This window comes from Bidens hawaiensis, unplaced genomic scaffold (assembly GCF_021521415.1).
Source record: "Bidens hawaiensis isolate Kalapana, Puna unplaced genomic scaffold, B.hawaiensis_p1.1 tig00034167_1, whole genome shotgun sequence".
NCBI lineage: Eukaryota > Viridiplantae > Streptophyta > Magnoliopsida > Asterales > Asteraceae > Bidens > Bidens hawaiensis.
Window position 1 is genome coordinate 191,543 of NW_027495885.1, and position 12,476 is coordinate 204,018.

General features: G+C 34.4%; 1 protein-coding gene across 1 annotated transcript; it reads right to left on the bottom strand.

Moving 5' to 3' along the window:
* Nucleotides 1-435: 435 nt before the first annotated feature.
* On the bottom strand, nucleotides 436-9,007 carry LOC143585762 (DNA-directed RNA polymerase IV subunit 1-like). Its single transcript, XM_077067468.1, has 19 exons — nucleotides 8,899-9,007; nucleotides 8,694-8,814; nucleotides 8,482-8,603; nucleotides 8,326-8,376; nucleotides 8,041-8,253; nucleotides 7,818-7,955; nucleotides 7,630-7,725; nucleotides 5,144-7,009; nucleotides 4,887-5,056; nucleotides 4,697-4,763; nucleotides 4,469-4,593; nucleotides 4,239-4,378; nucleotides 3,204-3,463; nucleotides 2,960-3,133; nucleotides 2,182-2,319; nucleotides 1,880-2,109; nucleotides 1,688-1,799; nucleotides 635-798; nucleotides 436-505 (listed from the first exon to the last, which is right to left on the bottom strand). Exons 1-19 carry the CDS (start codon nucleotides 8,989-8,991, stop codon nucleotides 502-504), a joined length of 4,284 nt encoding a protein of 1,427 aa, XP_076923583.1. The 5' UTR covers nucleotides 8,992-9,007; the 3' UTR covers nucleotides 436-501.
* Nucleotides 9,008-12,476: the final 3,469 nt, after the last annotated feature.

The window sequence follows — 12,476 nt, forward strand, 5'->3', positions numbered from 1 at the left end:
TAATTTTTTATAGATTTTTTTATAGTCACAAATAATTCTCACACTTTTTTTCTCCCTTTTCATTTTAACTTTACCCTCGTTTATTTCTAAGACTCTTGTCACAATTGGTTGATAATAATATATACTTTTTGGCCCCTCAACTCGCATATTTAATTTGACCCCTCAATTTTGACAATAACACTTTTACCACAAAACTTTTATCAAACCGATACCGACCGACTTTCTCCCACATATCCACCGCAACACATGGTAGCTTTCGAACATGTAATGTCTTTAACCGGCTCAACCGCAAAGCACGGGTAATATTACGGGTTACCATTACAAGTAAATTGCACAACAAAGCATACTAACTATCCGACTATCCTTACCGCTCTTGTCACGAATCAACCACCCATCACCACCACTATAGCCGGAACGAATATCAATCACCAGTTCCACTGCCGTAAAAATTTAGTAGCCGTTGACTAGAAAAAAGACGATAATAACTAGTGAACTTCGAGTTCAACTACACAAAACAAAATACAACATATTATTATTATCGGTTGTTCCAAGCTTCTCGTTGCTACTTCCACTAAGACGAACAAGTTTTAGTGAAAGCAGCAAAAAGAAGCAGAAGAACACCATCTACAATTACACTTTTACGTTAAACCATCTTGACTCGTATACGCTTGCTTCAAGAGGCGCAACCAACTCCAACGCATGATGTATGCATTTGTGATATGAGAAATCTTCCATCGTTCCATCAACTCGTTGCACAACAAAGCATCGTGTGTTTCCATGACTCGAGTGGTGCCCAACCTAATCACATAATAACCATGAAAATGTGAAAAAAAAAACAAAAACAAAAAAAATATATTTATAGTTCTTTAGATTCATTACACAAATGATCCCTATGGTTTGGCTCAAATCACACCTTTGGGTCTAAGTTTCGAAAGTTGCAAGTAAGCTAATTACATAAATGAAGCAATCAGGGTATTTTGGTCATTTTACCTAAATTTAACAAACTTTAGCAGAAGTTAGTCTTACACCCCAAACTAGCAACTTTTGAAACTTGGAACCCGAAAGTGTGACCTGGGTCCAAGGCTGCAAGGCCGGGTGGTCAACGGTAGGCCCAATTTTTTTTTTAATAAATATCATATATGTTTTTTCGAAAAAAAAATATGTATTCTTAATTAGAGGTGTACAAAACCGGTTTTAAACCCAAACCGAACTGGTTTGTAAACCGAACCGGTTTGGTCAACGGCGGGTCAAAACCGGTTTGACTCAAATTGGTTCGGTTTACAAACCGGTTTAAAAGCAAGATAGGTCGGCCTAGTCACGTCGGTTCAGTCCAGTTTATAAACCGGTTACCGGTTTTCCTCAAACCGGTTCGGTTTTAAAACCGGTTTGTTAGATCTTAAGGGGAATCAGTCCTGAAACTGGCGGTTTGTGTTGGTTTTGGGAACCGGTTTGGGTGAAACCGGTTTTTAACCCAATCCGGTTCGGTTCGGTTCGGTTTGCCTAAAATCGGTCCCAAACCGGTTTTTTGTACACCTCTATATCTTAATGTTTAAACCCAATTACTCAACAAATTTAAGGCCCAATTTTTTTCGCCTTCGGCCCAAATTTTTTTCACGATTCTCAAAAACGGCCCTGCCTGGGTCAAAGTGCCACAAGGACCATTTGCATAACTAATTCTTCCGTTTACCTTTATTTCATGAATCCCGACTCCAACCTTCTCGTCTCTTCGCGGGTGAAAAAATAAAGCATTCCATGCAACAAGCTTGTCATCTTGGCTTAACTTGTGATTGACATCATACCTATAATTATATCGCAACGGAAATAATATTCATACGGTTTACATTATATAACACTAATATGTTTCAAAGTAAGAACTTACTTGTAAAGTATATGCTTCAAATCTTTGGATAACCTTTTAATATCTTCAAGTGATATATGTTTCTTCAACACACTTTTCATTATATCCATGCTCTCGTTTACATCATATTCAGGGTATCGAAATGGAGCGAAATTTTTGTTGTTGGTTTTCTTATCATTGCACTTAACGAGAGAATCGATACTCTTGCTCAAGAGACCGTACACATCTTCAGGTTTGTCAACTTCATGTTTCTACGACATCATCAAATGAAATATACGCATAACTATCAAAATAAATTTAGTAACGCATAATATAAAGTTTACCTTTCCGGAATATAAAATGTCAAATCTTCCACCAGTCCCGAGAGCGGGAACTTTTCCCCATGATAATGCATCGATCGTCCCCTCGAGTTTGTCAAGCGCCCCACTTTTTGCAGCTTTCACAAAACAATCGGATGGATTCTGCAACCGTTAACATGCAGGACAACTAAAGGTGGTAAATGCAGATTATTATTAACATAAAACTCATTTTTTCATGATTAAGAGTTTTTATTAAAATTTTGAAATTTAAGGGAATGAATCATGCAAAAATAGAGTCCAAGAATATATGCACTCAAGATTGGCTTGCTAAAAGCTCGAATCGAATCGAGCTGAGCGTAAACAGGTTAGAGCCTAAAAATACTAAAATAGGCCCATTTAATTAACCAGCTGGAGCCCGAGATTCACTTATCAAGCAAGATAGGCTCGCGAGCCTATTATATATATACTTTTTATTTAATATATTAACTATATATGTATGTATATAATAATTATTATTACATATAAATTACAATAAAAATAACTAAATAGCATATATTATGTTACACATAAAAGTTACAATTAAAAATACACTAAAATAATTATAAATTTATATAAATTAAATAATCGATATAAACAAGCCGAACCCAAGCCAAATTCGAGCTTGTAAAATTACTCATGGGCCGAGCTCGAGCTTAGGCAAGCACGGGTTTGGCTCGACTCGTTTACAAAAGGTGTTTGCAGGCCACGCTGGCCCGTTTCGATCCACACACGCTCGCATGCACAGAGAGAGAGAGATACTCACAGAAAAGCAAGCTTGAGTGAATGGTGCAGAAACAGATGCTTGTTTTCTCTGTAAGAATAGCCCTTTAGCATTTATAGGAACAAATTCTCCAGAAACCGATAAGCAATCAGCAGCAAGAGCCAAATGTTGTGGAAGTATGGTTTTCCCAGTATCTTCTATAGCTGATTTCAGTGTCTGCATTATAAACAAAAAAAAGCTAAAACAAAATGTAAAAACTTAAAAGAAATGGTTTTGTAAAACATACACGAAGAAAATGGTTTCTTGCTGCATCAATTCCATTTGCCAAAATCACATCCTGAATATCATCCGAATGGCTTCTTTCCCAGTCAATAATATCCATTATTTGAATGCAATCTTCCATAATTACCCTCCAAAATTTTCTTCTGACACAGCTTTCCGACATGAAAACACGCAAGTAAAGTTCACCCGAAGAATCTTTAAAAGATTTCGATGTTTTTAGACTATCTTGCCACACAATTTCCACTTTCTTTACATTTGGAGATCCTAATGAACATTATAAAAAAAGAAGAAAAAATTTTAAGATTCTGAATAGTAAATACTATAAGCTTTTAGCATCACAAAGTTGGGAAAAGTTAAAATGCAAAGGGAGACAAAAATGAGAAGTGTGAGAAGGATTTGTGGCCACACAAAAACCCCTCAAAAAAAAATCATAACTCAAAATATAACTAAAAAACGAAAAACTTTAAAAACCAAAATGCTTCCCCCCGTCATTCCCGTTCCCAAAATAAAAAATAAAAAGACGAAAAGACACAATGCCGAGAAAAAAGACACAATGCCGAAAATGAACAAACAACACAATGATAAATAAAAAAAAGACACAATATGTCGCAAAATATAACACAATGCCGAACAAAATATAACACAATGTTGAGTAATATAAAACAATATCAAGAAAAAAAGACACAATGTCAAGGAAAAAAGACAATCAATGACGAAAATAAACAAAAAACGCAATGATAAATAAAAAGACACAATGATCTTTTTTCCTCAACATTGTGTCTTTTTTTTTTCTTTATTGGAGAACGAGGAAGACGATGAAAACATTTTTGTGTTTTTTTATTAAATGTTTTAATGATTTTTTTTATTAATTTTTCTTTATTTTTTGAGGGTTTTTTTTTTGTGGCTACAAATCCTTCTCATCCTTCTCATTTTTTTTGTGGCTACAAACTCTCACAAAGTTTACATCTTTATTGTTAAGAAGGGTAGAAATGCAATACTTGATTCTTAAAGAACTGAGATTATAGTTTATAATATTAACCTTTTATGACAGTTTCCATAAGGAATGGTACCACAACATCGTGGAGTATATCGAGTGAGTTGTTTGATCCATCAACTATTTGAGCAGTGATAAAGATATTATCATTGTTCTCGTTCGTTGCATAATCTTCAGGGTACTTTCTGAAAATTAATCACAAAAAATGTGACTTCATCTAAAAAAGAAAGCAGAAACACAAAAATTCAATGATCAAGAAGCAAAAAAACCAATACTTGGATAGTATCAGTAGTTTTGGTAAACTGAGTTTTAATTTCTTGAAATTGGTTGACTCGGTACACTTCAACTTCAACGCGTTTATAACTGACTTCACGTTTAGTTGCTTCCTACTAACAGCTTCCTACAACAAAAAAAAATAATAAAAACAAAAGAGTCAAACAATTCTAGAGACAAAATGCCTAAAATACCCTCGATGGAGATAAAAATATTTTTTTTGGCATTACCTTGCTTATACCAAAATAGCAAATCCATGGGCTAATACGAGCTTGTTTAACCGCTTGTGGAGAATAGCTAGTGAACACAAAGAATATATATATATATATATATATATATATATATATATATATATATATTAAAAAAAGTCAACAATTTTTCCAAAAAGAATATGAATTTGACAAGGTTAAAGAAACTTACAATATAGTAATGAGTGAAACAACATCTAGAAACAATAACCTCTCCAAATGATTCTTGACATCTAATGCTCCATATTCATATCCATTATTCCATCTTTTAAGTTTTGGTGACAAAAACAATGATGCGGTTTTGTTACCACTTCGTCTTTTAACACCGCATTCAAGCACTTCCTACGCAATTAAACAATAATCCCGTTATATTCAATAAATGGTATTTATTCTTAAGATTAGGCAATAAGTCAACATGTCAAATATTACCTTCATGTTTAATAGAGGCGAGTTTTCGAGTGCGCTGATTGGCTGATCCAAAGCACCATATGCAGCTTCCGAAATAGCACATGCAGCCAAAGAACCAACAGGGGTCCCGCATTCCTCTTTGACCAAATTTGACTTTAGTTGACCAGACCCGTTTTCAGAATTATAAGTAACCTGAACCAGCTGATTCCCATAACAGTTTCTAACTGTCCCATCATACCCGATATACAAATCCCGCATAAAAAACATGAGCTTTCTAAATAGTGTTCCCGGGATATCTGCGTGGCCGCCAAACGAAGCATCCCGATTGGTCACCGAGTGCACCAACAACTCGAACGGATTAAGACCCGTTAAAAACGAGCTTTTTATTACACCGTACGGAACATATCTATCCACACTCGAGTAAAAAGACAAATCTACCCTTTTGTGATTATTCCAAGAAACACATGAAAGTTCACGAGGGAAGTGAAACGAAAGCGGGACTAACGAATGCTGATAACCTACACACATACTATGTTGCACAAACTTTAACATGTTTCCTTTACTCCCGGATTTCAACATCGAAACAAACGAGTTTTCTTTAGTGGCATAATTATAAATAAGATGTTGAATATCACGAAACACTTCTTTAAACGCAGAAGTCGATGCTCGACTTAACGCAGCCGATGTTTGCTGTTTGTAACACATTTTATCAGATTCTAAACCCTCTTTTTCGGTCAGCTTTCCGGTCAGAAAATCTTGTTGACCATCCACCATTAACAGCTGCCCGTGAGCTTTCCTTTCGGCTTCATATAACCCGCTCACAACTTCATCATTAAGATTATTTTTTGAATCAGAAGTTAAGTATAAATCCAATAACGAGACTGTAAAACCCCGAATTGACAGCCACTCGATTAGCAATTCTTGAGCCGAATGAAGAAATTCAAGAAACTTATCGCCTCTAAAGTTTTTAATCAGATAATTGTATATATTATCGTCACCGTATTGTAAGCAAGAAGATGAATTTAATGAACTTATAAACTCTCCCTTTTTAATCAAAGTCCCGCTCGCAATAAAGTCAAAATCTTTATCCAAAACAAGACTAAACAACTGCTTCCCGGTCCATAAACAAGACTCAAACTTTTTCATGACAGCTGGCAGTTCCAGCTGCTGACATGGACAAAACATTTGCAGCTGTTGAAATCGGGATCGAGTGAAGAAAACATCGTCTCCCAACATCAAATGTGCAGCGGTCAAACTATCGTGACTTAACGATAACAAATTCTTGCCACTTTGTTTATCAACCAACTGATTTTGTAAAGTAACAAGCTCCCGAAGCTCGACTCTACATTCCAAAGATTGAGGAATGTAACCATGAAGACTGTCACCATCAAAATCGCCGCGTAAAGGTGAACAGACAATGGGATTGACCGAAAGAACAGAGTTGACCGGAAGGACTTTGACCCGAAGAGCAATTAGTGAGTGTGAGTGAATAGATGGTGGTCTATTAACCAAAACAATATCACCATCGTTAAGAGGTCGGTAAACCGTATCCCCAATTCGCAAATGATCACCGTATCTAACGGGAACTAAATCGCCTCTTCGTTTGATGAAAAACTCACCCTGTTGAAAGATTTTTAAACCACAAGAAGTGTTTACTTTTTCCCAGTTTAAAGAATTAAGTTGCTCTGAAACTCGCATAGATCGAGCTATCTCATGGGGGACACCGATTTCATCTAGCTTTATGTATGGGTCACCAACACACACCATTCTGAAACAAAAATCGGTTCTTTTTCCGAGACTGACTTCTTTCATGTATTTCAGCCCGTGCATTTTGAAAGGATTATCATCGCTATCGGGATCATGAACTGTAGCCTTTTCAGCTCGTATCTGCATTGTTATTGAAAATTTAAACATGATGTGGCAAAATGACAGATTGGATAACGGGTCAAAGCGCGTTCAAGTTCAAATTGCTTGTTTACGTTAGACTTGAGATAGGCATGTTCAAAAAGCTTGCCGCTAGCTCGAAATTGGCTCGTTTGTAGCCGAGCCAAGCCCGAGCCTAAGTAAGCCCGGCTCGCTGGCTCGTTCATTGGATTGTTTTAATCAAAAACCAAATTTTAATATGCTTAAATTATAACCCAAAGTTTAGTATATATAAATTACAAAATTTGTACTTTAATAGTTATGTATTATGTGTATGTTAACAAAATTGTTTTACTTTTATGCATATCAATAAAAATATAAATTATTTAAAAAAATAAAATAAATGAGTTGGATTGACGAATCATGAGACGAGCTGGCTCAAGCTTTTTACGGTTCAACATTTCAGCTCGTGAAGACAAAAAAAGCGCTAGTTAGGGACAAAAGAACGCAAACTGACACGTTCATGTATAAATGTGTCAAAAATGACATCTTTTTGACAAATATGATGTAGTCTAACAACTGCTTATTTGATTAAGTGATTATCTAATTCTAATATCAATCTTCAAGATTCTGATGTTGCTAACCTTTGAAAGTTTTATGCAACTAAGTACACATGCACTCAGCTCGTTTGCTGTACCGCGAAAGCCAACCATTTTTTTGTACGTCCTTGACCGTTCATCCTGAAATCAAAACCGGTACGATACTTGATTTATTCAAAGTAATATATTGAGATAAAGTTATAAATGTGGTCAGTAAGATAAAAAATACTTACAAAAGTCAAACTTTGACCAAACTCTGTTATGCGATGACAGTTCGGGATCAAAGGGAAACTTTGGAGAAAGATCTTGTTTTTTTTCCCTAAAGATTCTCTAAGAAAGCCTGGATTAACATCTTTCAAAATTTCATACACCTAACAGTCATTAATATGCAAATGAGAATGACGGGATAATATCCGAAAAGCGAATAAAGATTAAAAACCTTTTCTTTAAACTAACCTGTGCATGTGTAAGAATTTTTCGATCAAATGCTGAAAACGGTTCTTCTAGTTGAGGATCAATAGGAACAAAATCCCAATAATCGTAAGGTAAGATTCGATCCGAATCAAACTTTTTCGAACCGTTTACTTCCGCAATGATTACAGTCTTTGCAAAGACATCGTTTGTCGAAACTTTAAACTTCATCGGCGGATATATATCCCTATAGTTTTTCTGTTAACCGAGCACAAAAGAAAAACTAAGCACCCTTTCACTAGTTGGTAACATCGTAAAACCGATACTTACATCACAATATTTGCAAACTTTATGGCCTTGCATGAACACCATTTCATTTTTCTGTAAAATCAACAAAAGAAAGCAAAAAGGTAATCTTTTTTAAAATTTCAACTGAAATTACTTTTAGTTCCGACCTTCGAGCGTATATGCAGCATAATACCTGACCTTGGTCTTATCTTTTTTTAACTTTTTACATCCGGGACATATTTTATTCAGAATTTGTACCACTTCAGGTAAGTAGTATGGATGGAGTATCGTGAATGGAAATTTGATCAAACCTATGTGACCTACAAAACAAAAAGATCATATATCATATAATAAATTAATAATCAAAACATGGTTAAAAAAATAAAAATTATAACTTTTTTCATAAATACCTTCACAAGTTCTGTAATCTTTAGCACCACATGTACTGCATTGTGATGCAAGATTCGGGAATCCTAATGCCGGGTCCGTTACTTCATTAGCTACTAATATTTCCTTTACAGATACCTTCTCCTATCACAAAATTACATTAAGTCTAAATCGTGTGACCGAATGTGTTACAAAATAATAATAAGAAAAGTGTAATTATTGGCTTACCGCATCTTCCTCGGATAGAACTTTAAATCTTATACTTGTAATAACGCCCGATGGTACCGGTACCGGTGGTTCTACATACACTTCATTGTCCATCAAACTTGGTTTGACTTTCGTTGACCTCCCTATTGAAATGGTTAAAAAGTCAAAATTAAGTGTTCTAGAGTTGACATTTCAAGAGTCAAAATAGGCATATGATCAAATGTTGAAAACCCTAATGCACAAAACTTTAAAGACAACACCAACCAATATTGCAAAAACACATAATGAGTACATAATATTCAACCCTAGATAACACAAAATTAAAGTCTTACTAGATAATAATACAAAAACACTTCACAAGAACACTTAAAAGTCTTTAAAGTCTATGTTAACATAATTTCAACATTGAGCATAATCAGCTAGCAAGAACAAAAAGAGAAAGCCCATGTTTGGAATCATGTTCCAGTTAAGGATGCTTGATCCAAAGAAGAAAAAACTCAAAAAGACTTACCTTTTGAAGGATATGAGCTATGTTTTTTTATTTTTTTTTCTGGGTTTTTGAGCTTACACTTTACTCAAACAAAGGGGGTTTTAAATATTCTTCAACATTTGTATATGTGGATCATTAGTTCAGTTGTAAGTGTATGTATGTAGCAGTAATGTATATGTTAAATTAATAGTTCTAATTAACCTACTTAAAAAAAATGGATTTCTCTTTCTTATTTAATTAAATAATATTTTTTATATATTTGTTATTATAGTTTTTCTTTCTTTCCTCTGTTTACAACTAATTTTAACAAATATTAAAAAGATAATGCAAATTAGAAATAAATAATCCAAACTTTTATGTATATTGGTCGATAAATCTCAATTTTAAAAATTACTATCAGCGGTCCCAACTTTCAACTATTTTTGTTTCAATGGACTTCTGTTAAAAAACATTTAACGTCGTTATATTTTTTTCCAAGTTTAAAACTTATGTTTTAGGACTTTTGATCGAAAGAACGATACGATTCGACCGATGTAAAACTTATCTAGAAACGGTTATTCAAGCGACGAAACAATGTTTCAATTCGGGTGTTTGGATTTCCAATTAACAAAAATCAAGTTATTTGAATCACCATTTCAAGACAAGTTTTACATCAATCGAATCGTGTCGTTCTTCTGATCAAAAGCTCTAAAACATCAGTTTGAAACTCGGGAAAACAACTTAACGGCGTTTAAGTGGTTTTTAACGGAGATCTATTGAGACAAAAATAGTTGAAAATTGGGACCGCTGGTAGTGATTTTTAAAGTTGGGATTATTATCGATCAATACACAAAAGTTGGGATTATATATTTCCAATTTTCCAAAAATAAATTGGGTCAAACAAGTTTTACTCAAATTTATAAAAAATCAATAACTTTTCTCTATTGTTCACTTACAGCCACTTTTAACCTTATCCTATAATTTATAAAAACCTCTCATAAAAATTTAGGGTATAGATTAAGAATGCTCTTGCTAGAACAAAAATAAAATCATAACCAAATATGTTAGAAAATTGATTAGTAAGATTTATGGTTGCAATAACAATTATTGTAGTCTCTACAACTACTCTTCTAGAGGTTTATTATATTTTTTTTTTTGCATTAGTTTTAGTTCATTAACCATAAGCATTAGAATCTTTCAAAAGGTGAATTCGCATTTTCAAGTGATTATTGGAATTTAAAGAACTGACATAGACTGATTTCAGTTCCTATTTTATGGGGAAAACGAAACTAAAACCGGATCTAAACCAGAACCATCACAACCAGCTGCACCTCCATCGGGCCAACAACTCAACCTATCCGGAATCACCCGATTATTGACTTTGTTGACCAAAACCAGAACCGGTTCCGTTCTTAAAAAAAAACTCGATTTATTTTGTGCACCTGGATAGCTAAAGCGAGTAGAGGTGCACAAATCGGGTTTTTCAAATATCCGGGTTCGGGTATGGAACCGGGTTCGGGTATGACCGGGTATTGGCAATACCCGGGTCGGGTTCGGGTTCGGGTATTGTCTCTAAAAACCATACCTTATGCATCGGGTTCGGGTATTGTTTCTAAAAACCATACCTTATGCATCAGGTTCGGGTCGGGTATAGAACCAGGTATTCTAAAACCGGGTATTTGAATACCCTATTTCTGGGTATTGAATAAACCTTATTTTCAGGTTTTTTTCGGGTTTTCTCGGGCTTTTTCCTAGGTATTTTTCGCGTATAGATTGGATTTTTAAGATGTTGCACTTTTTAGGGGTATTTTCGGGTATTTTTAAGGTATTTTTCTGGTAATTTCGGATATAAATTGGGTATTTGAAAATCCCGATTACGGGTATTGGAGAAACCTTGTTCCGGGTATGGAACCGGTTCTGGTTTTCGGGTATTACCGGGTATAAATCGGGTCCAGTTTCGGGTACGGGTTTTGGTACTGAAATGCATACCTTATCCGTACCCTACGGGTAGGGTCGGGTACGGGTTCGGGTATCAAAAACCCGGGTATTAAAAAAACCGGTTTTGGGTATTTTTTTGGGGGTCCCGTTCTTTGTGCACCTCTAAAAGCAAGCTTCTTACTTGGGTCAATTACAAGTTGGACTAGAAAAGAGTGATGGGCTTTAGTTGGCCCAAATTCCTAAAGCTGGCTTTTAGTTCATATTAAAGTCAAATTAAGAACAAGCTGGGCCGGTTTCACTGTAAGAAAAATAAGTTGTAACTTAGGTCCAAATATAACGGGCCTTCAACCTTTTAACCCTGAATCTCTAACATTTTATTTGTATTCGATTATTTTTATTTATTTATTTACTTATTTATTTATTTTTTATGACCACAACTCACTGAGTTCCTAATATTGCGAATTTTGGTTGTGGTTGCCACTATCGTTCTGTTTATATTTTGCGTTTTCACAAATTGGATGCCAATATGTGATTTAATGTTTAACTTCGTTTATTTTTCAGGTTTTGACAAAAAGAACAAAAAATAAATAAATAAATGCATTAAAAAGGTTTTTACTTTTCTTTTTCTTTTTATTAAATCTCACACCAATTCTAACATGTGTGATTGCGAGTCTATCAAAAATCACATACAGAAAATTAGAAATTGCGTCATCTATTTCACATGTTAGGATCCTAAACAGATATAAACCGATTTATTTTTTTATTTTTTTTAAATGATCTCATTTTAGAATTTGCTCTAGCCCCAAACTAATTGAGCCGGCCCTTTACACATCATAGAAAACATATTAAAACAACATAAAAATCATATATAATTGTTTACGCTACATTTCACCGCATATGTTTTTTGCAACTTATGTGTAATAATAAACATGTAGTTCCAGATCGTATGTTATTTGCCACACAATATCTTCCCAATCGTGTGGTGTAGAGATGGTAAAAAACAAAAGAAAAATTAACATACGTATATTTGCTCTTTTGTCTGCTTATCAACGTTTTTCTTTTTCAAGAAGATTTTTATTAAACATATTTTAAATACAAGAAACAACATTGAGTATAATAACTTGTTACTCGTGAACGTGTTTGATGTTATAGATTGGGTTCACATTTTTGTTTATAGTAATGTGCATAAATG